This window comes from Gracilinanus agilis, chromosome 3 (assembly GCF_016433145.1).
Source record: "Gracilinanus agilis isolate LMUSP501 chromosome 3, AgileGrace, whole genome shotgun sequence".
Taxonomy (NCBI): domain Eukaryota; kingdom Metazoa; phylum Chordata; class Mammalia; order Didelphimorphia; family Didelphidae; genus Gracilinanus; species Gracilinanus agilis.
This window is the reverse complement of record NC_058132.1, coordinates 79,416,029-79,443,246: the sequence shown is the minus strand read 5'-3', so window position 1 is coordinate 79,443,246 and position 27,218 is coordinate 79,416,029. Positions and strand designations below refer to the sequence as shown.

The window sequence follows — 27,218 nt, the reverse complement described above, 5'->3', positions numbered from 1 at the left end:
TGACATAAAATGACAAAAACTAAAAGATACTGTTTTTAAATGAAATGACTTGGAGCCATAGCCAGAGAGAAGTGGATACAATTCTATAAAGATTAACATTTTTTTCTTTTTTTTTCCTTTTTTTATATAATGCAACATAACAAAACATTCCAAATGAAAAAAAAAAAAAAAACCTTATTGCAACACTTCAGGCTTTTTGGTGGAAGGGGGATTTTTTTTTTTTGTTTTGCTTTACTTTACCCTGAGTAGGTTAGAAGATCATAGTTTTCATATCAAATTACTAAGCTATGTTGCACATGTCAACAGAGAAATTATACTCGCTTGCATTCATAAGGATAAGGGCAAAATCAGAGAGGAAGCAGTTGCTTTGCTGGAGTAGGCCCCCCCATTGGGGCAGCCTGCCCAGGCAACTCCATCCCATTTGAAAACCTCCTTTGGTTCTCACCTCTAAGTCGGCCCCTCTTTGCTCTGCAAAGGTCAAATGGCCCAAGAGAGGGTGGAGGTCAATAAAAAGACTCTACAACCAACCACGCTAGTCAGCTCCAAGGTACACACAAGGGCCCTTTCCCTCCCTGAAAGGCATCACAACATACAGCTCCCAATATCCAAAAGATCCTGGAAGAGCCAAGGAGACCAAGAAGCCACGACCACCTTGCCAATGTCCACTCTGAGCATGTGCTACAACTTAGTGCTGGCCTTCCACCAAACACAAGTCAGTGCCCTGCCTGGAACCCATGCCAGACATGAGGCTTCAGCCTTCCCTGAAGCTCCTCACCATAGAGCAACCACACTTGAGTCCTGCCCAACACACACGGCTTCTTCCTATTACCACTGTTCCCTTCTTTGGGGTCACTGGCCTGCACTTCAGTTTATGGCTTAGTCTCAAATCTGCCCAGAATCTATCCAGGGAAGAGAGATCCCCAGGAGCTGAAATGAGAGGAACACAGCCAAAACTGCAAATGCCTCAATACACAAGGATTGATGGAAACCACACCCCTTTCAATTTAGAGTTTTTATGCAGACGAGTAACCTTAATTTCCATGTTCACATGACAATAAGCAAAAGTGACATACAGTGCAGCCAAAATAGTTCATTTATAACTTAGCTTTTTTTTGTTTTTTTTTGTTTTGTTTTGTTTTTTGTTGTTTTTTGTTTTTTTTTCCAAAGACCGGTTCCTTAAAATGGACGTTCCTGGGATGGGAATAAAGAAATGATGTCTGAGAAGTATGACTTCCCAACAGCAAACCTCTTCATCCTTCAAATTTCTGACCCCCAGACAGAGGCCATCTACTCTTGTAGCCCCACTCACCCTTCTTCTCAGGAGTGAGCCAAGGGCGCTTCATTTAGCAAAGCTGCTGGTTAAGCCAATATCCTCCTCCCCCTGCAGTAGTGCTTCAATGGGAATCAGGTTGGATGGGGTGTCTGGGCTCTGGAGGGACAGGAACTCTGACACATCCATGGCACTTAATGACTCAGTCTGGGAGTCTGAAGGGTTCTCTACCTGTCTGCTCCGGTTGTCAGAAGGTGGGGAGGAGGAGGATGGCAATGGTGTGGAAGAGGAGGGAAAAGTCTGAGTGGGTAGATGGAGGGAGGGGCCATCAGGGACCCGAGGACTGGGCTCTGGAGGAGGTGGGGAGGCACAGCCCTTCCTCCGGCTGCTGCTGCTAGCAGAGCGGTCCTTGGCAGAGTCCCGGCATGCACACTGGCACTGACAGGCCTCCTCCTGCTTGATGATGATCACAGGAACACTGAGGCCAATCTGTTGCACCGAGCTCCCTGGGAAAGAGCAAATGGCAAGAATGGTCTCTATTCTAGTAGGAAGAGAGTATTATGCAGGGAACCTTGGCCTGAGCTCCCCAGAAACCAAACCTGAGAGAGGGCCATGGATTTGGATGGGGGAAAAAAAAATCCATCTTTATATTCGAAAATCTAAGTGTCATCATCCTGAGAAGGGGCTATCACAAACATGAGCAGGCTTTCAAAGGGGTCCACGCTACAAAAAGGCTAAGAGTTTTCTCAGGTGCTAGATTTGGAAATTTAATTCCAGCTCTGCTGCTACTGCTTGTTTGAGGGGATTTTTTGGACCTGTGTTTTCCCAGGCAGAGGTCCACCTCCCAAGGAAGGGAACTCCCTCTATGCCATGTGAGGCAGAGCCTTTTCTGCAACTAAAAGGAGTCTTACTTTCATCTCTCAAGTACAAGGACAGGTGGTGAGTGTCATGGCAGCTTCTACGTGGGAGGTAGCAGGGGAGGCAGAAAGAGTAAGGAACTGGAAATCAAAAGACCTAGGTTCCAGTTACTAGCTCTACCACTAACTCAAATGTAACCTTAGGCAAAGTGCTTCCCCTCTCTAAGCCTCAGGGAAAGATATGTGTAGCATTTGCCTTACCCAAAACATCTCATAGCATACATAGCAAAATGTTACAATGATTTAAGAAATAATGATGATAATTAAGGTCAAAGTCTGATGTATAATCCTTAGCTATGTTTTACAGGGGAAGAGAGGCTTGAGGACAAAAGGTTAATTCCTTGGGAAACTAGAAGAGAGACAAAGGAGTTAACAGTTGCCTGTCCCTCAACAATAAATTGAGAATCATAACCTTCCTGGCTCTGACAAAGAAAGAACCTGCTTCTATATAAAACTCAAAAGTATAAGGCTGAGGGGGCAGCTCAGTGGCTCAGTGAATTGAGAGTCAGGCCTAAAGAAAGGAAGTCCTAGTGTGACCTCAGATATTTCCCAGCTGTGTGACTCTGGGAAAGTCACTTAACCCCCATTGCCTAGCCCTTAGTGCTCTTCTGCCTTGGAAATCATACTTAGTATTGATTCTAAGACAGAAGGTAGGGGTTTGTTAAAAATTTTTTATAAGGCTGAAGGCATAAACATAAGACTTTTCAAGCTTTACCAATGGAAAAAGAGTATTTAGGTTCCAACAAACAAGTAGGATATAATGCTGAAATGAATGAAGCTAATGAAATGTGATTAAAAGTTGCAAACCTGGGCTAAGCCAACAAGTCAACCCTCTATGTTCCAAGGGGTCTACTTTCTTTGGGAGGAAAGAAAAAGTACACTTACCTGCACTGCCAGTTACAGGTACTGCAGTGGTAAAAAACACTTTCTCTACCTTAGAAGCTTGTTGCTGCAAAACAAAATAAAATCACATTTATGGCAGCCCAAACAAGGCAGTTGTACAAAGAAGCCAGTTCTTCCCCCACCAACTCCTACCACCCAGAAACTCAGCTCCAAGAATCCTCCCAACTGGGCCATGCCCATCTGTGGTTCTGATTTATCCACTGTGCCAGCACCAGCCCGCTAATTCTCTTAAGGGGGCAAGCAGGCCTGGATGACTACTTATCAAGTATGTGGATTCAGAGAAGGATTGAACTAGCTGGCTTCAACAGCCTTTCCCATCGGCAACATTATATGAAAACACTTTCAGAATGGTTCTGAAAGGGAAAGGACAGATAAATGAGATAGTTTACTAAACCATTTTCTACAACTTAGTTACTGTTCTCCAAGCCCAGGGAGTGGGTAGAAGAGTCTTTTCCAGAAGCCTGGTTTTGGCTCAGAAAGGAAAACACGTTCCTTCAAAAGAGCTATTTTCAGGCTGTATGTGAAAGAAAGAAATCAAAGGTGGAGTATTCCTTCAAAAAACTAAGACAAAACTTAAAGATGTTGTCTTTGCAACCTTTTAATCCAACATTCTCTGGGACTTACTACCAAAGAAAAACTGAATAAGAAAGAGTAAGACTGTGTTCTCAAATAAGGCTCTAATTAAAGATACTGGAGCCAGAACAAAGATTGCTGGATTTAGCGTCAGAAAACCTCTCCATGATTTTTCACTTCTAAAAGTAGGCTGGAGCAGCTGGCCAAGCAGTCAATCAATAATCACTGATTGAAGCCCCTTCTGAGCCTGGCACTCTGCCAGATGATAAGGTTACCAAGATTTAAAAAAAAAGAAAACTAGCCCTGATCTTGCAAAGCTTACAAAGCTGATCTGGAAGATCTCCTACCAGTTATGGTCACAGAATAAATCCCTACATGTTTTATAGATGAACACCAGTCAGCGTACAGTACTCACAATTTGTTCTTGGTTTTGGGGAGGGCCAGTTGCACCATTGAGTATCCATTGTAAATTCTGGTCTCCCATAACTATGCTGGACTGCAGAATAGCCGTGCTAGGAGTAGGGGTGATGGTTATGGTGGGATTGCTTGTCAAAACAGGAGTGGCCCCCAGAGGCAGAGTCTGAACCAGAGCTGGCATGGCCTCAGTGGTAGTCGGTGGTGCCGCTGTTACTGGGGGAGCCCCAGCAACAACAGAAAGTCCTGGCACAAGGGGCTGTGGTGGCTGAGGGTGTGGAAGAAACTCTTGATGATTAGCAGCAAACTGTGTGCTGTGGGCGACTGGCCCTTCTGGAGGCTGTAAGATAGCAGAGGGGGTCCCAAATGCAGCTGGCTGGGAACCAGTTCCTATGGAGGGAGCAGTCGAAGGAGGAGCGGGCGGTGCGGAGGCAGGTAGTGCAGACTGGGAAGGCTCGGAGATGCCAGGCTGCAGTACAAGTGGAAGAGATAAAGATGCTGAATCTCCCGGGGAGGGTGGAACAGCGGTGACTGACTCTGTATCACCATTAAAACTTTCAATCAAGGCAGCTGGCAAGAAAAAGAAATAAGAATGTATGCACTGAGTCTCCCAAGCCTGGCTCTCCCCACCTCACATGCACACACAAGGCAGTCACTCTCAAGCCCTTGGCAGTCACGGCCCTCCACAACATTCCCATCAGGAGGCAGCTTCTGCTTTTCACCTTGGGAAAAGGCAACTAAAGCCACAGGCTATACTGGCAACCTCAGTCCTGGAGTTTGAGGCTTTCTGCCCAAACAGAAAGGTCTCAAGCCCTGAAAGTCTGCTTAGAAATGGCCTGGACTTCGACCTATTGGCCTGTCCTTCTGGAGCAGGAGCAACAAACAGACCTGCTGACCCCGGAGAAGAGGCTTTTTAGAGAACTGAAGCCAAGGCTGTAACACTGACATGGCAGGGCTCTAGTCTGCCTCTTCCTCTTCCTCAAAGACAGGCATGATGAGCCCAGGGAAGGTCCCATTCATCCTAAGAAAAAGCCAGCTGGACCTTTCAAACATAGCAGCTGTAGGGAAGAGGATTTCAAAAATCCTAGGCTTTTTGAAAAAAGGTTGGTGAGATCATACAAACTGACAAGATCCCACCTCAGAGATACAACAAACACTAAGCATGCACCCACCCCCATAATCAAACTCATGCCTGTTTAGGGAACAAACCTGTCTGCTTGTTTTCCTGGATTGTAGTATCTTCTGGGCTATGGAACATTGATTCAAAGATGATTGCTGGTGAAATTGTGCTAAGGTCTTGGCTATGGGTCTAGGAAAGAAACATACCAAAAAGTGAGCAAGGTGGGGAAAAAAGAAATGCTTTTCACTTACAAATGTCAGAGCCCAAGTAAGAGGATGGCTTTTCCAATACTGGCACCTTTGGGAAACATAGGAAGGTACAGTGGAAAGAGGGCTGGATTTGGAAATCTGGCTTTTAATTCTAGCTTGGCTCTCCTTCCTCCCTCCTCCACTCTTTGCTGCCTGCCTTCTGACCCTCTGACCATACCTCTGTGGCCCTGAGGAAGTCACTCCTCTGTGGGCCAGAATTTCCTCATCTGTAAAATTAGCAAGTTGAACTAAAAGGCCTCTAAAATCCTTTCTGGATCTAAGCCTATAATTCCAAGATCTTCATTTTTATTGGGTAACCTGCCTACATTTATAAAGTTAGTGGTTAGTGGTTAGTGGCAGAGTCAAGACCAAATTCCAAGTCTCCAAATTTCCAGCCTACTGTTCTATTGCCCATGCAGCAAGACAGTTCTATTAACATGCTCTAGAGCCTGTAGCAATGTGTCCCTCCTTTTTCATTACACAACCTACCCTAAGTTTCTATAATACTTTCATGTATTCCAGATACATGGTAAAAATCAATCTCTCTCTTGCCTCTTTCCTAGGGATCTCCAAGCAACAGACTAGTTTCATTGTTCCTGTGATCTTCATTAATAGGGAAGGCGTTTATCAGTGTTAGGTAATCTGGATGGAAGAGGTAAGCCTTTTCTACCACCTAATGGGAGCTGTTGTAGATGAGGGTCCAGGGCCTAGACCACAGCATCCTGTCCAATGGCCTCAGGGCTCTAGAAAGTTTCTTATATAAGTCACAGCCCCAATTAGGGCCACTAAAGATGATCTCAACAGATTAAAAGGGGATACTGGAATCCAAGATATTCAGAGTTTGAAGGGACCTCAGCGTCTAATCCCCCCTACCCAGTGCCAAATCCTTTCTATCATATCCCTGACTATTGGTCACTGAGGATATGTCTACCTGAATATCTTCAGTCCTGCTATTAATGCCTATTTATTTTGTACCACAACAAATGTAGCCAAGCCTTCCTCTGATGACTCATTATGGGGTAGTGGGAACCCTGGGCTTGCCAAGGCCATGCCAAAAAAGCATATATGCTGGCAGGCTCTATTGAGCTTCTATGAAGGTCTGGCAAAGTCCCATGAGTCTGGCAGCCAAAACTATGGGCAGAGGTTCGTCACCAGAAAGCTCATCAGTAGGAGATGATTTTTTGGGCTCACTGCCACTCTATCTGACTTCTTCAAATGGGATGGGGGGTGGGGGAATGGAGGATTGCCCTAAGAATCAGGTCTTCAAAAGAAAGAGTGATGTTAGTATAATTCCAAGAACTGTACCAAACAGCCTGTATAAAGCACTGACTGAAGGCACAGTTTTGTCAAGACATGTCAAGAACCCAATAGTATGGTCAGAACATTTCTTAATCCTAACAGAGCAAATGGGAACCATCAGAGCTGAGGCAAAGAATGTCTCCTTCTGCATATAACATGTGTGGTGGAAGCTTTGCTTCAACATGACATCATGAAAACTAATCACTGAAAAGCACCCAGGGGCAGCTAGACAGTATAGTGGATAGAGAGCCAGGCCTAGAGTCATGAGGACCTGGGTTCAAAACTGGCCTCAGAAACTTCCTAGCTGTGAAACCCTGGGGAAGTTATTTAAACCCATTTGCCTAGTCCTTGTCTTTTTCTCTTAGAGTTTTACATGAACAGAATGTAAGGATTTTTTTAAAAAAGGAAAAAAGAAAAGCATCCAGTCATATAAGATACCTAGCACACAGTAGGCCCTTAAAAATATCTGTAGAATAAAGGATCCAAATTATCCTGAGAGTGGGGAAGGAGACCAAATTAGATGTGCCTCTGATTAGAGACAATACCCTGGCAACCCAAGAGCAGAATTACACAGGAAAGCAAATAGGCAGAATGAAAGAAAGAAGGGCAACTAAGCTCAGAAGGCGGCCAATACTAGTCTATCTATTTTTGTTGGGTTTTTTTACAATGCTCTCAATCCCATATATCTTTAAGGATGATAACTATGCTTACTGTATTGGAATTTTCTCGTAGCTCAGAATCCTTGGATTTCAGGCTCAAGTCGCTCAGACAAAGTGAGTGGTTTGTGTCCTGCAATGTATTGAAAATAAAAGTTACATACCTAAATCAGCACCTAAAGATTACATTTCCCAGGAGCAAACATCACTTCAAAATCTTTGGAGCTCCCTTCACTTACCAAAATAAAGTCACTTAATAAACCTGACTAACCCTATAAAAAAAGTAGGTAACATAGATGGGTTTCCACAACACAAAATGAAGGGCTACATCAGATGTTTGGGGCTATGAACCACTTCAATACATCTAATGACCCAGAAGACGTGACCCATCATCACAAAAAGCAATCTTCCACTTTGGATGAGAGTGACTTCTAAAGAGTCCTGATTTCATCTGGGTGGGAGCTCCCTCCACTGCTGCAGTTCTAACGCCTCCACCTCTCCTTCAACAACACACTTCATAAAGTGCTTTGGTCAGAATGATTCATTAAATGGAGCCATCCTTCTGAGGCTGAGCTGGATGAGACATTGAAAATGAATCACAAAACATGAGAGGGACCGCTGAGGTTACCTAAACCTATAACGTAGGTCCTTTCCACAATGAATGCTCTTCCTGCTCTCTTCCATCTCTGGAACCCCTGGCTTCTTTGGAGACTTGGCTCAAACACAAGTTTTTGCAAGAGACTCTTTTTGGTTATTCCAGATACTAGAACCTTCCCTCTAAGCTTATCTTCTGACTATTCTGTATGTATCTTGTGTGTATCTATTGACATAAATGTTGTCAATTACATTAGTCAGTCAACAAACATTTATTAGGCACCAACTATATGCCAGCCACTGGGCTAAGCACTAGGGACACAGAGAAAGGCAAAAAAATCCTTCAAGGAGTTTATTAACTCTGTGCATCCCCAAAACTTAGCCCAAGGCATGGTACATGCTAAGTACTTTTAAAAAGGTTTGTTGAGGGGGGCAGCTGGGTAGCTCAGTGGATTGAGAGCCAGGCCTAGAGACAGGAGGTCCTAGGTTCAAATCCGGCCTCAGACACTTCCCAGCTGTGTGACCCTGGGCAAACCACTTGACCCCCATTGCCTACCCTTACCACTCTTCCACCTATAAGTCAATACACAGAAGTTAAGGGTTTAAAAAAAAAAAAAACTTAAAAAAATAAAAATAAAAAGGTTTGTTGATTGACAAGTCATCCAACCTGTCTGAAAACCTCCAATGATGTGGTATTTACTTAAGTATTCTATTATTAGGATAAGTATATTAGTATACTAATATTTATGAATAGCTCTCATTTTAAAAGGTTTTCCTCCTACTGAACACAAATCTGCATGGCTGCCCCATCCATCAGCTCACTGTGCTGGTTCTGCCCTCTGGGAAGGAGCACAACAAACTGAAGTCTTTAGAAGCACTTTGTAAACCTTCTGTACTGGAGACATGAACGAGGCAAAGGAGACTCTCTAGACAAACTCCCATGACCCAATGGACTCTACTGCATTCTGTGTCACTGAATGTCATATAGCTATAATGGCCAGGCTTAGCCAAAAAAGAAAAACTCCATCTCCCTTCCTTCTCTGAAGAGGTAGGGGACTAGAGGCATGGAATCTATATATACTGGTGGAGGCAGTGGAGGTTCCAGTTGGTGCTGCTCAACTCCTTTCCCTCCTCTTTCATTATTAGAAGGGATGGTTCTCTGGGGAGGGAAGAAATATATTTGGAAATCCTTATGACATTAAAAAAATTTTAAGTCAGTGCATTAGAAATTGCAGAGTAACTCTCAGCAATGCAATGATCTGGGACAGTCCTGAAAGACTTATGACAGGGGATGCTTGCCACCTCCAGAGAAAGAACTGTTGGAGTCATCTCAGTGTATTTATGGTTATTTGGGGGCACTAGTTATGGATAAGTATGCTTTTACAACAATGACTGATATGGAAGTGTGTCTTACATAAAATAAAAAAAAATTTTTAAACTTTACCAAAAAAAAAAAAAAAAAAGGAAAAGAGGAGAGGAGAGGAGAGGAGAGGAGAGGAGAGGAGAGGAGAGAGAAAAGAAAAGAAATTACAGAGACCACCATGAAAGCAGTGAAGAATCAAGAGCTTCATTTTACAAAGACCCAGAATGAGCCTCAGCCAACCAGAGGAGGGGACAAGTAGGGGAAGTGACAGACACCACATACTCATACAGGGGTTCAACATCTTTTCCTCTTATTAGTGAAGAGGAATTGGGGTGAGTCACCTGGCCTTTATAACATGCTCCCAGTCTTATAAAAGGGGACAATAATCTACAACCTGCCTCCCATGTTCGTGTAAGGGAGACACTTTGTAAACCAAATAGCATATATATGAGACCTTGGAAATGAAGTTGAGATGAAATTCTGGATTCTCTTTCCCATCAAAAGGCATATTCATCTTGACACAGTTTGCTGCCCAATAGCAGCATGGAGAAAGAATAGACTTTAAAACATGTTTGCCTTGAAATTGCATCAGGCAGCCAAGCAGCTCTCATGTGTTACAGAGATCCAAGCATGGGAAAGAGAGACAGGAAAGGGAACAAAGAAATCCATACCTCAGACATGCTATTTGGAAATGCATTATATGAGTGTCCTTTGTTATCGTGACCTTTCATGTGACTTTTGAGACTGTACTGAGTGCTGAATGTCTTCTCACAGCCGTTACTGGGGCAGAAGAAGGGTCTTTCACCTGAAGGAAGGACAAAGTTATTTTTATCCTAAGTTCGTTCTTCCCTAAATGGATTTTGCTCCTTCCCCAACCTCCACACCAACTAACCAAAGGAGATAGATGGGAGGCCTGAAGTCAAGAGGATCTAAATTCAAATCCAGCCTTGGATACTTCCTAGCTGTATGACTTTGGGCAAGTCACTTAACCTCTGATGGCCTGACAAAAGGATCCACTGGGGAAGGAAATGGCAAACCACTCCAGTATCTTTGCCCAGAAAACCCAATGGATAGCTATGGTTCACTGGGTCACATATAGTTAGATACAACTGAGTGACAATGTCAAAGAAGAAGATGACATCTATTTTATAAGAACTCTTGCATTTCTTCCCATTTCCTGGGGTTATTATTATTGATGAGCAGCAGAATAGGGGAGAAACAGCTGTCGCATTGAAAGTCAGGACAATGCCAATTCCACTTCTGATGTGCTTACTCAGACAAGTCCCTTCCCCGCTGTGAACTTCAGTTTCATCCTGTATAAAGTAAGGGTATCAAATAAAATGATCTCCAGGGTTTCTTTCAGGTGTATGCTCTATGGTGTTACTTTAAATACCAATGGTGGAGGCTAGGCCAGTCAGCCTCTCTACTTCTACACAATTCTATATATCAAAGCAACAGAAAGCTTGGCATCAAAAGACCTGGGATCTGGTTCTGACTTTTCTTACGAGCTTTGTGATCCTGGACAAGTCTTTGTTGCCCCAGTTTCCTTATCTGTCAAATGGAAATAACAATACTTGGACCACCTACCACACAGGGCTAATGATGAGGATAAGCTCACAAGAATAGAGATCACAAGATCATAGATTTAGAGCTGGAAAGAATCCCAGAGGTCACTGAATCCAACTGCACTCATTTTACAGATGAGGAAATGGAGACACTGAGAAGTTAAATGACTTGCCCAGGATCACAAGGTCGTCACTCTCTGAGCCAGAATTTAAGTCAAACAAGATGGCATATCTAAGTCTGAATCATACTGTCATTTCATTTATAGTGAAAAACAGAAACAAAAAAAAACATTAGGATGGACCAAAACAACCAAACTCACCAGTGTGTGTTCGGACGTGTGTTTTAAGGTGATGGCTTGCTGCAAATGCCTTCCCACAGCCATCATGATCACACCTGAAACAGTCATTTAACCACAAAGAAACAGCAAGCATTATCTAAGGGGGATTTCATCATCAATAACTTAAGCACACATCTAGAACATTCATACTCAAAACACTTAGAAGGTAGTGGAATGAAGCCTCAGTGACCGATCAGGGTTTGGAAGGTCTTAGGTGCAGAGGAAAGAAAAGATCTTGTAGCAATGGGTAGCACGATTCTGTGGGCTTTTTGACAGCCAGGACTTTTCATTCACTACTGAACAGAATGGCATTTTCATCTCGTGAGCTGCCCAGGTGATTTTCCTCCTACTTGGATCTGACCCTATCACTCCCGCACTCAATAAACTGCAGTGGCTCTCTTGTACCTCTAGGATAAAACCTATTTGTCTTTTAAAGCCCTTCACAGCCTGCCTCAACCTATCTTTCCAGCTATCTTCCATGGTACTCCCTTCCCTTCATGCTAGCATCTGGCCAAAATGGCGTTCTTGCTGTTCTTCACATACAACACTCCATATTCCTTCCCACGAACCTTTGGGCTGGCCACCCCCTGGGCCTACAGTGCACTCCCTCCTTACCTCTGCCTGACTCCCAAGATCATAGATTTAGAACTGGTAAAGATCCCAGAGGTCACCAAGACTAAGTCCCCTCATTTTACAGATGAGGAAATAGAGACACTGAGAGGTTAAATGACTTGCCCAGGACCACAAGGTCATCCCTTCTCTGAGGGAGGATTTAAATCCAAGCCTCTGTGACTTCAAGTCCAGTGCTCTTCCTCCTATATCACTTCCTTCCAGATCAGTTTAAGCACTTCCTTCTCCTGAAGTCATTCCTGCCACACACAGAACCCATCCATGTCTTGGCCCTCCCTGTCCTGGACAACCTTTGTTGTATTTGGCATTTATTGCCTATATGTATGTTGTCCCCTGATGGAAGCACCTTGAAAGCAGGGCCTGCTTCCAGTTTTTTCCATCCCAGTGCCTGGGACATGACGGTAGGCACCTAATAAATGACTGGTGAATGACGAATTAGAGGTGACTACTAAAAAATCCACACAAATGAGTGCAGGGACAACATATTTATCCACTGCCCTAAACATGAAACAAAAACAAAAACAAACAAAATTACAATTATAACATATTCTTACAAATTGAGTGATCTGACATAAGAAAAGAGATGAACACTTTTCTGAACACAAGGAAACCCCACGGTTTCCCATTAAAGGCTTAGGAGACAAGGGACCTGGGGCTTAGTCTCTGACCATAGACAGGAATTCCCTTTCTCTCTTTGCCTTCAGATTCCCTATAAAATGAGGAGGCTGGGCCTTGGGGAACTGGTTTTTTGGTCTTTTCCAGCACTGATAACCCTATATGTCTACCATATACAAGTCATGTCAAGCACAAATGCCAAGGATATATTTGTTTGCAAAGGTCCGGGAGAAGAAATATTAGTCAGTACAAACCTGATCAAGTCAAGCTGGTTCATCATTTTTACCAAAATAAGCTGCTGAGCTGAGGACAACTATGTGACCTCAGGCTATAATAACTCCTACTTCACAAGGTTCTTGGCGGGAGCCACTAGAGCCAATAGATATAAATAAAAGGGTTTTTGAAATGTTAACTATCATTAAATCATTTCACCTCCATTTCCTCAGCTATCAAATGAAGATCTAAGTCACAGGATTATTGTGATGGTCAAATAAGAATCACATAAAGGGATAAACACAAAACTTGAGTTGTTTTCACAGCATGTCTGTTTTTATGTTCCATTCGAGTCCCTCTGGCCTCACCAAGCATAGATGTGCCCTAGAGAATCATCCGTGGCCAGTACTGGAGATGTTTCTACTGAGCAAAAGGACTACAGGAAGTTTCCCTAACCGAAAAGGAGGAATGCTGCTGCTGCATGAAAAAGCCCAGCAGAGCTTGGCTTATGATAAATAGCCCTGTGGACCTGAAATGATAAAACTAAGCCCAAAGGTCTGCGGTCAGACTCAGTAACCTACCGAAATGGCTTTTCTCCTGTGTGGGTTCGAATGTGCTTCCTCAGATCACTAAGCGTGGTGAAGTACTTACTGCAGCCTTCTGATTCACAGTTAAAGGTTTTCCCTGTATGGAGCCGCTGGTGTGCTTTCAGTCTGCAAAACACCCAGAAAAATTCTCTTGACCATCATTTAGTCCCTCCCCTTCTGGGCCAGGCCAGTACAGTTCCAGATTGTTCTGAAGGATCACAACACATCTCTATGCCTTTAAGATAAGGAGCTGGGAAAGGCAACACAGGCCTGAAAAGAGACTGGTTGGTGGCATTAACAGTGAGCAAATAACTAACACCACCTGCGCTGTTCCCTCCTGGCTGTTTTTTCAATATTGAACTTGGCCTGGGACTGACTCTGTATACATAACCAAAGACATCTCTATCTGACATTCCCTCCCTGCATCTGTGTACTTCCATTAGCCTATTTCACCACTGATTAGCTCCCTCCTTCTTTCCCCCTCCCTATTTTTTTAAACTTCAAAACACTTACCTTCTGTCTTAGTATCAATTCTAAGGCAGAAGTGCAGCAAGGGCTAGGCAACTAGAGTTAAGTGACTTGTCCAGGGACACACAGCTAGGAAGTGTCTGAGGCTAGATTTGAACCCTGGTCAGTAGCTGATCCCTCTCTACAACTGTTCAAACTGGGGGAGAGGGGGAACGACAGCTTTCTAGTAGTAAACAGAAGACTCCAAATAAGAGTCCTGATGTCTTCCCTCCAGTCTCCTCCCCATACCATTCAGAACCAAAGGAGGCAGACCTTGTTGTCAAGCATGCCTCTCTCAGTACGGCTGGGAGCAACTGTCCATGTGTCCATGGTAAGGTAAGAAAGAGTTACAACAGCCTCAGCCCCACAAAGGAAGGTCCTGAGCCAAGATACAAAAGGTCTCAGTGCAAGAGGCTAAGATCCTCTGGCAAGAATTTCCTTCCTTGAGCAAAATTAAATACAGGTATACCCTCATCTGAAGCAACAGATAGAGGAAAATCTGGATTTACAAAAAAGGTACTTCAGAAACTGCTAAGAGCATACATTTAAAATGGTTTATGGCTAATGTCAGAATCACAATGGCAAAATAAGGGTGGCAATCCCCACTTTAGTACAATGGATACCCTGTTCTTTGTAATGTGAAAGAAGGTTTCTCTAGGTGTTTGCTAAGAAGTGTCTAGTGTGTCAAAGCAAAAAGGGTCAATACATTTATCATTTTTGAGTTCATCAAGATTTCATTTATACCCAATTTTAAAGTCTCCTATGTGCCTCTTGTTTACAACCAGTCCTTTCTCAGTATTATAACCTCTCCCACCCCGAACCCTCCCTTGAAACAAAGAAAATCTACTAAATAAAACCAACCAGAATGACTGCATCTGACATCGTACACCCAGCCACCCACCTCCCCAGGAGATGACACCCCAATTCTTCAGAACACAGCTATCACACAAAAGGGGGGGGCAGGGAACTGACCTGTACAATGTGTTGAATGCCTTCTCGCAGCCCTGCACATCACACTCAAATGGCTTCTCCTTTGTGTGTACTCGAACATGGATCTTGAGGCTGTATGAGGTGAGGAAAGCTTTGCCACAGCCTTCCTGGTTGCAGACAAAAGTGTACTCGCCCCGATGGGTCTTCTGGTGGGTGCGCAGGTTACCTGCAGTGCTGTAGGTTCGAGGGCAGCCTTCAAAGGTGCACTGGTACCGCTTCACCTAACACACAAAAGCTTGCCCAGTTAGTGGCATTGAAGGTCTAGTTGTAGATTAACTCCTCAAGTCCCACTTGCAAAATATGCCTATAAGAAACATCTCTTTGCTCTAACTTACTTCAAAACTTCAAGGACCTGAGCAATCTCTTTGGAGTGATGACGCCATCCACTGACATATATCACATCTCTCTGACTTAACGGATGATTTGTTGGGTTTTTTTAAAACCCATACTATGGGGATAGTTAGGTGGCTCAGTGGATTGAGAGCTGAGATGGGAGGTCCTGGGTTCAAATATGACTCCAGACACTTCTGCCTTGGAACCAACACACAGTATTGATTCTAAGACAGAAAGTAAAGGTTTTATAAAAAATAAAATAAATTACCTTCTGCTTAGTATCAATTTTAAGACAGAAGAGCAGCAAGAGCTAGGCATTTGGGGTTAAGTGACTAGTCCAGAGTCACATAGCTAGGAAATGTCTGAGATCATATTTGAACTCAGGTCCTCTTGATTCCAGGCCTGGCACTCCATCCACTGTGCTACCTAGCTGTTCCTTAACAGACCATTTCCAAGAGATGCCACAGTTAAAAAAAATTTTTTTTCAACACTTTTAGCCAATCTGGTAATGAGCTTCTCCAATTACTTAGGGTGGTACTGCCAGAATATACATACAGCCTTCCCCAGTCTTTACGGCTTGGACAGAGAGCAGCTAATGTTTCAATGGCCATAGTTTTCAAGAACCCCAAGTCATTTCCTTGCTATTAAATCTGAGAATTTAGTGTTATTGTGACATTCCTCCATTAAAGTCCACTAGGCTCCTGAAAGCTATACCAAGCAAGATGCCAGCCTTGAAAAGCCTTACCAAGCTGGAAATATTCTGAGAACAGAGCTAATAACAAACTGTTTGTGGATTCCTTAAGGCACAGCTCAGCTCAGTTCAGAGCGATCCATGACACCGGACTGACCACAGTCACTCATTAAGGCCACCTAAGTTACAATGGAGTTATTACCATTTGCACTAATACAGGTAAACTCTCACACTGATGAAATCATGGATCCTTGAAATATATCGACAAATAGACTTTTTTCTTTATAAAATACAGGTATCTCTTCTATATCTCAGGCATGGCACCTCTATGATCTAGAAAATTCATGTAAAATTTTCTGGCCCTCCCTGCATATCAGAGATGTCTGAACTTTTTCTTTTTCTTTTACAAAGTGTTTGTAGTACAGCATTTATGAGTTACTAAACTTTTAAAAATCTCTCTACATTTCTAGCCTTTGTGTGTCTTTTTTTTTTTTGGCTTACTTTTGCATTATCTGCAACTTTTTCTTATTTTCACTTTTAAAAAGAAATTGTGCAGATTTATGGTATTAAAAGATAAACTATGTTCATATTATACAATACTCTCTATATATTTCATTTATTTCTGAGTTTCTAAACATTTTCTGTGTCATCTACTGGCCTTCATGTGTTTTTGTTTGTTTGTTTCTGCAAAACTCCCCCAAAATTCCCATTTAATTTCTTATGTTAACCCACAATATATCAAAACTGTGATGGCAAAAGTCTTGATGTGGAAGAGATACCTGTACATACATTTTAAGAATAAACAAACAGCAGCAATACAGCAAGGATCTGTGATTTGAATATAGGAACTACTCACACCAACTACTCACAATCTATCTATAAGATAGAGTTAGAGCTAAATGATTTGCACATGGCACCATGGCTAATGGGTGTCAAAGGCAGGATCTGATCCAAGGTTTTCCTGACTCTATTCTAGTCCATTCTATCTATACCATGATGTCTTCAAAATCTTTTTTATGTCTCATGTTAATCTTGGGAATAAGTAATGTGGTAAAAACCAAGTTTTTGAAGAACTGAATATTCTCAAATAAATAAAACCAAAACACTTACTTGTTGACTCTAGGAATACGAATCTAGAATATTCTCTATCAAAATTCTGATATTTATTTGAACATTATCACATAGGATTCTCTTAAAATAGTCTGTCTTCTTCATTGCAATGAACTGAATCAAAAAAGTAGCAAGTGGGGGCAGCTGGGTAGCTCAGTGGATCAACAACCAGGCTAGAGACAGGAGGTCCTGGGTTCAAATCTGGCCTCAGACACTTCCCAACTGTGTGACCCTGAGCAAGTCACTTGACCCCCATTGCCTAGCCCTTACTGCTCTTCTGCCTTAGAGTCAATACAGAGTATTGACTCCAAGACAGAAGGTAAGGGTTTAAAAAACAAAAGAAGTAGCAAGAACATAGAACTGGGAATCAGAAGAGGTGGGAGGTTTTAATTCTAGCTTTGACACCGATTATTTTTATGATTTTTTTTTAACCCTTGCCTTCCTTCTTAGAATCAATACTGTGTATTGGTTCTAAGGCAGAAGAGTGGTAAGGGCTAGGCAATGGGGGTTAAGTGATTTGTCCAGGGTCACATAACTAGGAAGTGTCTGGGCCAGATTTGAACCCAGGACCTCCCATTTCTGGGCCTGGCTCTCAATCCACTGAATCACCTAGCTGCTCCCTATTTTTGTGATCTTAAACAAGCTCTCATCTCTCTGACTCTCAGTATAATTGAGTATAAAATGAGGAGCTTAGAATAAATATTCTCTAAGGTCCCTTCCTCACATTAATATTCTGTGATTCTAAGAATAAAGGCCTAATGATGAATCCAAACCCATCCTAATAATTTAAGAAAAATTAAAGATTCAAATATATAAATTCTAAACCTAAGAGTTAATTTATGATCAATTTATTGTAATATTGTACAGCAGAATATCTGCCAATCCCCCAACATGTGCTTCTCCATTCCTGGCCCTGCCCTTGTTTTTCTACTCTCTTCTCCTTTCTCTCACTGCTAAATCTCTTAAAAGAGTAGAATGTTGGCTGCTTCTATTTCCTCATAAAATATCAGCCCTCTAATTCCTTGCAATTTGGTTTCCATCACATTATTAAGTTGGTATTCCTTCAAGTCCCCAAAGATGGGTTCACCAACAAATCTCATTCTCTATTTTCAAGTCTTTACTTTTCTTGAGAAAGCACTAACCCCTGCTCTGTCCTTGACTCCCACATGACAAGGAATACAGCTCTGTTTCTTTAATGTCCTTAGTTGGGTTCCTCTTCCTCCTTCCACCTATATGGAGGCGTGCCTCAAAGCTTCCTTCAACCATTTTGTCTTACTCTTGAAATAAAAAGTATTTTCATCCACAGAGTTCTTATCCTATTTTGTGGCTTCAATAAACACTAGTAGATGTTTTCCCAATCTACTATCTTTAGCAATGAATTCTCTCCTAAGCTTCAACCTCATAGTAACATAATGATAACAACTAACATTAAGTCCAGTCTCTACTCTCTAGCTTGGCATTTAAGACTCTCCACAAGATATGTATCTTCCACTGATTCCCTTCAGTCAAACTAAAGTGCTCACTGTTTTCCTGCCCGTTCTCATCTTCCCCCCTCCCGCCCCCTTTGTCAGGCTATAATTTCAGTTTAAAGCATCTTCTCTCTCTGCTACCTAACCTCCAAACCCACCTCCTTCATGAAGTCTTAGAGTGCTTCTCAGCCTTTTGGCTAAGATCAAGTATAGTATCCATGAAGTCTTAGCCAAGTAGCTCAGATTTGGATAATCATTCCCTACTCTGATCTTGTTACAGCATATGTATCACTACTCATTTGATGGCCAGCACTTGCTTTTACAAACCAACTTTACTTTTTCCCTTCCTTCATCTCTCCTTTTTCCCTCCTCCATGTAATTCCATGGGGGAGGAGGGGGATGACTCAAATTATGATTTAGACTCTAGAAATTTATGTTTCCAACAGACAAGGGTAAGCTTAGATCCCCAAAGGGTCTATATGTATTCCTATATCTGCAGACCTAGCAGCCTTCCATCCTCCAACATACACACAGTAGGCACAATAAATATTTCTAGACTGACAATATCTACCCCATCACAAACTTTCCCCACATTATCTATCTTTGCAACATGCTCTGACGAACCTATCCAGGATGGAACATGTAATGTCAGGACCAGGGTGGTCAAAAGTTATAGACAAGTTTAAAAAAAACCCTTACCTTCTATCTTGGAATCAATACTGTATATTGGTTCTAAGGCAGTAGATCAATGTGGTTAAGTGACTTGTCCAGGGTGACACAGCTAGGAAGTATCTGAGGCCAGATTTGAACCCAGGACCTCTCGCCTCTAGGCCTGACTCTCAATTCACTGAGTCACTTAGCTGCCCCCTATAGACAGATTTGATGCTACTAAAGAGACTTAAATAGCAGCCTAGTGTTTAAAGGCAAAAGAACTATGACTCTATGGAATAAAAGTTTCTATGACCCAATTAAAAACAAGTTTATAAGAAGAAAGGAGTATTGTCATTCTTAAGCTAGTCCCATGATGCATGGGGACAATGGATTAATAAATATATAAACTCCCTTTTTGCCAATATCAGTTAAGCCTATAAGTTTAATGGAGGTGAGGGGTGCAGAACAGAGTGACTTGTGGATTTTCCCTGCACTGAAATACTATTTCAAAATGGAAGCTGTTACTCTACCTCATCCCCCTCCCAAAAAAATAGCTCTTTCTTGGTATAGGAATTTAATACTGATGGTTGATTCAGAACACACAGAACACAGAATATACCCATGTATGTGATTTTATCAGTTTATAAAGACCATCTACCCAAACCCTTGATTTTATAGAGGAAATTGAGGCTGAGACAATAGTTATCCAGAGGCCACTGGGCCAGTTAGTAGCAAAGATATCTAATTCTCAAAGCAAATACACCAATTTCTGAGCCTACTTAATAGGTAGGTAATCATCCCAACTAATACAGATAAAACTAGAGCACTCCTGATTTTTAAATTGTAGCAAATTTTTTACATAGGGAAAAAGAAGCAACAGCCAAACATATCAGAAAAGTTAAAGTGCAAAGGGCCTTGAGCTGGTCTAGGCTATGTGAAAAGTAGAATTGTTATACGTGGCCCATTTAAACAAAATCTGTCTTGTAGTATCAAGTGCTTTGATTATATCGACAAAAATAAACTCTGGCTTTAATGTACTTCTGATATTAATGAAACTAATATCAACCTAGGACAATAGGGAAAACTTGTTACTGTAAGAGGGTTGAAGAACATGGCTGAACATGGCTTCATTTTCTGTTCCATGGAGTGAGCAGAGTTGGACCTTGTTTAAAATTTAGCATTTAGAGTCAGTCATGTCTGAAATAAGATGGAAAAATTCCAGCTAGGAGTCAGGAAACAGATAAGCATTCAAGGAACTGATTCTGAGGGACCCAGAATGTAATGAAGATTTCTCTGTGTGTGTGTTTGTGTACGTATATACACATTATGTATATATACACACACAATAGTTAGAAATACTGAACAAAGAAGCGCCCACCATATTTGGTCAAAAGTCCATCAATAAACACTTATTATCACCCATTATGTACCTACATTGCACTTAGCATTGGATAAACAAAAAAAAAGGGGGGGGAGCCAAATGAAGTCATAGGAAGGGGTAGTGGTAAGATGAGGAAAATACCATCAAAGCTGAAAAAAATTAAACATTATTAAAGAACAAAATAGCCTTCAAAGTCAGGTGGGAAAAGAAATGGATATTGAAAGCTCCTGAAACAAATGACAGATGAAAGAGAAATGAAAAATGAGGTTCACAGAGGAGGATTCTGGACCCATTTACAACTCCTTGGAAGGCTAAAACAAAATGATCTTAAAGGCCCCTTCTCAGTTTGAAATTCTACAACTTTTTCCCCCATTACTCCTGCTTCATAGGCCGCTCAATTATGTCTACTATTCTTACTATTTCAACTATTTCTACTAAGCATTTATGACTAGGAACATATTCTTAGCACTCCACCCTCTCCTATCAGTATGGTTGCAGGGACTCCCCTTCCCCCACTCTATCCCCACCCTGTATCTGATCTCCCAAGAGCCAAAAGGTCCCAGAACCTTAGGGCTGTCTCCATTTTCTAGAAAAAGCAGTTCTGCCCAAAGCCCTTCAAACTCTTCTACACTACAGTAAGATCTCTCATCTACTACCTGTCAAAGCTCCTGCTATGAGCTGGAATTCCTGCTCCCCACCTCTGGAAATGGGATCTGACAAGTATGTAAAAAGTAGAATTGTTAGAGGCAGCCCATTTAAATAAAATCAAACAAATGGCAAATGGGAGCTAAGGTAGTCCCTGATTAATGCCACTGTCTGGCAACCTGGAAGAAAGAAGACATAAGAATGTCTACATCTTCTGCTAGAGTTACTATAGGGCAAGCCAACATCTCCCATCCATTTAGGGGGTTGAAGTTTACCGAAGTATTTGATACACATTTTTATTTGATCTCTAAAACTCTACTATTAGATAAATACTGTAAGTATTTTCACTCCCATTTTACATTTTGGGAAAAAGGCCAAGAAATTAAGTGACCGTGGTCACATGGCTGTAAGCGCTAGAGGCAGGACTTGAATCCAAGCCCTGTGACTCCAAGTCCAGTGATCTTTTCAAAATGCTATCTGTTTCCATGTATTCCAAACAGAGCCTTGAGTGCATTTTCCCCAGATAATACGTAAATTATTCCTCTAACTATATAAAGTACAGAATGTACATATATGCATAAACACACACTGCATCTGTATACATTCAAATACACACGGTCCCATAGTTCCCCCATGAGGATACAAACTCCTCAAAGGCATGAACAGAACTCATTTTGACCTCGTAACCACAGTGTCTAGCAAAGAAAAGGTACTTAAGTGTTACAAAAGGTTGTTGGTTGCTTAGTAGAAATTTTACTTTAAATAAAAAGTTTCACTCCAGAGTACAACCAGCAGTAAATATCAAAAACTTTTAAAGTTCAACAGGCTTTTATAGACTATCTATTAATCTATCATTTACAGCATAATTTTTATCAGGAAGAACTTACCTTTTTGTAAAAGAAACTTTTTGAGAGGTTAGGGAAAAGGCAGAGAAACGTGACAATTCCCTCAGTATAAGAAAATGCTCACATCACAAGCCTATGCTAAGAACTGTGCCTGGCACTTTTTTAAACACCAGAGATAGAAAGAAATGAAAAAATGAAGTCCCTGTTCACAAAGCTTTCTACTAGGGCAGACAACATAAAGACAAATAGGTACAAACAGAACAGAAAAAAAGAAAAGTAATCTCATAGGAGAAGGCACAGGAAACTAGAAAGACCTGAGGAGGCTTCCTACAGAAGATGAGATTTGAGCTGGGTCTTAAAGGAAGCCAGGGACAAGAAGAGGCAAAGGAGAGGGACAACATTGACAGTGCAAGAGCAGAGATGAGAGATGTGCAAGGAATAGCAAGCAGGTCAGGGTAGCTATATCACTGCAACTGTAAATGGGAATAAGGTAGTTAAGGGTCAGATGGTGATGAGCTTTAATTGTCAAAGGATTTTTGCATTTGATCTTGAGGGTAACAGGGAACCACTGGAGTTTTTTGAGTGAAGAAAATAGCATGGTCACTTACGCTTTAGGAAAATCACAGGGGGCGACTAGGTTGCTCAGTGGATAGAACCAGACCTGGAGACAAAAGGTCCCGAGTTCAAATCTAGCCTCAGAAACCTCCTAGCTGTGTGATCTTGGGCAAGCCACTTAGCCCCAATTGTCTAGTCCTTATTAATTCTAATACCAAAGGTAAGGGTTCAAAAAAAAATTCATGCTGGCAGCTATAAGTGGAAGATAGATAGGAAAGGGAGGGGAATACAATAGAAATTGCTTCCCAATAATCAGAATAGTGCAAAGATGGAATGCACTATCCTGGGGGAAGCCTGAGGTTCTTACAGGAAATATTTTAAAGGAAACTATACTGGGGGGCAGCTGGGTAGTTCAGTAGAGAAAGAGTCAGGCCCAGCGACAGAAGTCCTGGGTTCAAATCTGACCTCAGTAACTTCCTAGCTGTGTAACTCTGGGCAAGTCACTTAACCTCCAATGTCTAGCCCTTACTGCCGTTCTATATTGGAACCAAAACACAGTACTGATTCTAAGACAGAAGGTAATGGTTTAAAAAAAAAAAAGCTGAATGAATGAATGGTGGGGAGGTTATAGATAACACGGAGAGAAGCTGCTCAAAATGCTCCCTAAGGTTCTTTCCAATTCAAATACTCCAGAGGTTCTCAAACGTTTTTTGCCATGAGGAACTCTGGCACACCAAATGTTTAAGTTGACAACTCTATGGGAGAGTCAGGAAATTTAATACATGCCCAGCTTTCCTTCAATATGAGTGGCTACTCTATTAAGTTCTTTGCAAGTCCAAGGTCTGATGTTCTGAGGTTAGTATATGGTGTAATAGTAAAGTCTTACCAAAGAGCAAGATGCTACTACCAGCAGCCACAATGGATAAAATAGTATGCATGCTGGTTAAGTAAAATTTACATTAAATGAAATTATTTAAATTTTCTTTTATCTGAAATAACATCAGGTCCAAAATTTTGCAGCAATAGCTCTTACCCTAGTATGTCAGAGCAGTCTTTTTTGAGACCCACCATTCTATATGAACAGAGATCAGAAAACTCTTTTTTTTTTTTTTTTTTAAATTCTTACCTTCTTAGTACCAATTCTGAAGCAGAAAAGCAGTGAGGGCTAGGCTAGAACTGAGGTCAAGTGACTTGCTCACGGTCACACTGCTAGGAAGTACTTGGGCAAATTTGAACCTAGGTTCTCCGGATTCCAGGCCTGGTGCTCTCTCCACTGTGCTACATAGCTGCCCCTAAGAACTCTTGACCGAAAGTGTAATGCCACCATCTCTTAACAATTCTTTGTAAGAGGACTATAATCCAGCCAATGAACAGGGACAATGTGACACAGAATAATGGCAACTTTCTGTTGTCATGACCTTCAAAGTCTCTTGACTTTTCTTCTCCAACTTTTGGGGGTCTAGTTATGAACCATGATAGATATGAGGGGAAAATGGTATATGTCTCTTCAGGTACCTGGCTTCCTTCAACAATGGCAGCAATAGCTCACTTTTGTACAGCACCTTTCATTAGTTACATCTGTATATATATCAGCAATGGTTCCGTGAGTTGGATACCATTAATCTTATTTCACAGATGTGGAAATTAAGCAAGAAGAGGTAAAGTCCTTTGCCAAAGATCGCAAAGCTGGAATCTGGAACACAATCCCTCGAGTGATCTTCCAAGTAGAAAAGCAGATGGCTGGATAGATTGGATGATAGCACTCTCTTATTCCTCAGTGTGTCCTGACAAGGTCATAGGTAGGGCCCTGAACTTAAAGGGTGGGAAACACTAAATTAGAATGCCAAACAAAATGAGAAACTGGGCTGAATCAAAGCCTACCTACCAATCCAGATTTTATAAAACGCTCAAGGAAGCAACTATCAACTATACTGATAGTTTAAAAAAGAAAAGGAACAAAATTATGATAGAAAAATTCTTAATGCTATAAAACTAACAAAGCAGCAGCAACAAATGAATAGTAAACACTGAAGAGCAAGACACAGCTACCAACAATCACAATGCAAATACCAAAGGTGCTTCAGAGGACAATGTTTCTAAAAGTTTCTATTGTGGTCATTTTTTGACCCAAAGATAACACTTCTCAGAGGGAGAACTTAGCAGGAGCAAACCTTGAAGTAGTTCTATAGAGAAACAAATAGCAAAGCTCCAGAAAGAATCAGAAACAATAAGAAAAACCAGGCTGAAATCTCATTACAAATAATAATAATCCCAGAAAACAGAACAAATCAGGGTTCACTTTAACAGGGACAAGCACTGAGATAAAAGCAAGCCAAGAGACAAACTCTGCTGAAGCTGTCTGCCCTCAGGTATAGAATGCCCTGGCCCTTTTGGAATCTTTACCTTCCTTCAAAGCCCAAAGCAACTGAAAAGTCACCTGCTCTGTAAAGCCTTTCCAGATTCTTCTGGTCCTTAGTACTCTCTCTCCTTCCTCCTTCAGTTCTAATGCATTTATTTCTCTGACTGCTTGCTAGGTCACCTAGGTAAAAAGCAAACTCCTTCCAGGCAAGGCCTGCATCCATATCCACACAGAGCACTGCACACAGTACAGAGGTACTTCCTAAGTGTTTATTCCACTGGGAACCTGAAAGCAGCACCCACTGAGACCCTGAATCCAGACCTGATCAGGCTAGTTACTTGACCAATTCACTAATGATCCTATTTAGAGTCAAAAGATAAGGCAGTTATACCTTATGTACACAGTGATGCCAGCTACTAATAAAGATTATCAGAGTCAAACCAGGGTTTTACTTTCCCTCTCCCCTAGTAAAGTACAAGCTACTTCAAAAACTTCCAGACAAAAGCCTACCTGACCTTGTGGTGATTTTAGGATAAAATCTCTTATGATTGCCTTTATGAAGCATGATCACCATAGCATGGTTGAATGTTGCTAGAGGTATGAACACTCATACTCAAACAAAGGTTGACTGATGGATCAACTTCAGCCTGGTTTTGAAGTCCTCTGCTTCTTACCACCTGAGTGGCCTAAGGCAAGTCATTCACTTTTTCCCCAGACCTAACTTCAGTCACCTACAAAGTAAGAGGGTCAGAACAGGAGATCTCCCAGATCCTTTCCAGATTTAATCTTATAAGCCTATGAAAATAAGATGCTTCCACTGTATTCTGTCCTTCATCCAGTTTTCTTCAATACTTTTGGATTAAAGATATGCTAAATTTATCAAAGTTGTGGCTGGTACAAAGCTAAAAACAGCTAACATGATGGTAGAACCAAAACTCAGGATCATAGACAGCACTAGAAGGGACCTTAGAAAATGGAATTCTGAACCAAAATTATGATGAAATTTAACAGAAGTAAAGACTTGCATTTTTAAAAATATCAAATAAACACATACAGGATGGCAGAAACCTGGAGGGCTTGATTGACCACAACTCTAAGACTTTGACAGACCCTCTGCCTGGTAAGTTTTTTCAAGGACAATAAATTCCCTGATTCCAACCCCAATTAGCAAGGAAGAAAAAAAAAAGATTTTGTTATTCTATGCAACTGGTATCTGTCTAATAAAATCTTCCATTTAATTACAGATACTGCTGCTACTACTGACCCATTTTTATCTGACCTACAATCACAGTTTCTAGAAAACATACATGACTACCTCTAATGCTTCTAATTAAACAGGAATAAAAGTTTTTTTCTCAGTTTTAGAGAATTTACTTTGTCTATTATTTTCCTGAAATTGTTGTGAAAGGCATCTAGCTTTCAATTGTGAGGCATTAAAAATTTACCAAGATAATAAAGCTTCACTCAGGCTCCCAGAATCGTCCATTTTTAAAACAAGCCATTAACATATATCCCAGGGGAAAAACCTAATGCAGCAACTGTCCCTTTACTTAGGCTTCTACACAGGAAGGAGCAATTATTTCAACATCAAGTCTGTCGAGTTACCAAACAGTCAAGTTTCCAATTTAATCTTGACTGGAAGGTGGGATGTAAAGTAATAATTTATTTATGCTTAGAAATTTCAAAGCACTGATACATTCACAAGTTGAGTGTGAGAGAGACAGAGAAAGAGAGCCAGCCAATAATGAAAACAAAAGCAAAAGGCTGATATACACAATATAAAGTGAATATCTGACAAATAAAACTTGGTGTAGATTATCAACCTAGAACCTTTTCCATGGGACCTCTGTTATTTTTTTTAAATTATCCTCCCTGATAACCACGGGACATTAAATGAACAAACAAGAGCTGGGTGCAGATTTTCCTTTGCTACCGATCTAGGTTCCAGATCAAGGAGTTTACTTACTTCTTTGCGTTTAGTTTCTGGGCACTCAGACTGGAGGGTGAGAGTTGCACCTTCAATATTTCTTGGCATAGGCGTTGAACCAGGATTTATTGTTAAATGAATCTGATCTGGAGAGATGATGTGTTGCACATAACCCTGGGACATTCCTTCATGATCTATTAAGTGATATCCCTCATCAGGACCCCCCACAAAAAAAGGCAGGTGTTCTCCACATTGTCCTTCATCATCCTCATCTTCTAACGTGCTAGGGTCCTGCTCAATGAGAACAGTTGTCCTGTCATAAACTGTTCCAGATGAAGAAGGCACCAGTCCGTTCTTATCCACAAACCTGAGCATTTTATCATGATGTGATAGCTCATCTTCCTCTGCCTCATAGCAAATGATATTGTCATCTGGACTGTTTTCCCCCAT

At 41.5% G+C, this 27,218-nt stretch overlaps 1 protein-coding gene across 1 annotated transcript; it reads right to left on the bottom strand.

Moving 5' to 3' along the window:
• Positions 1-211: 211 nt before the first annotated feature.
• On the bottom strand, positions 212-27,218 carry MTF1 (metal regulatory transcription factor 1). The gene is made up of 10 exons (XM_044668046.1): positions 26,808-27,218; positions 14,785-15,023; positions 13,300-13,431; positions 11,243-11,316; positions 10,029-10,162; positions 7,456-7,533; positions 5,287-5,386; positions 4,079-4,647; positions 3,073-3,136; positions 212-1,776 (listed from the first exon to the last, which is right to left on the bottom strand). The coding sequence occupies exons 1-10, from the start codon at positions 27,216-27,218 to the stop codon at positions 1,340-1,342; spliced, it is 2,238 nt and encodes a 745-aa protein (XP_044523981.1). The 3' UTR covers positions 212-1,339.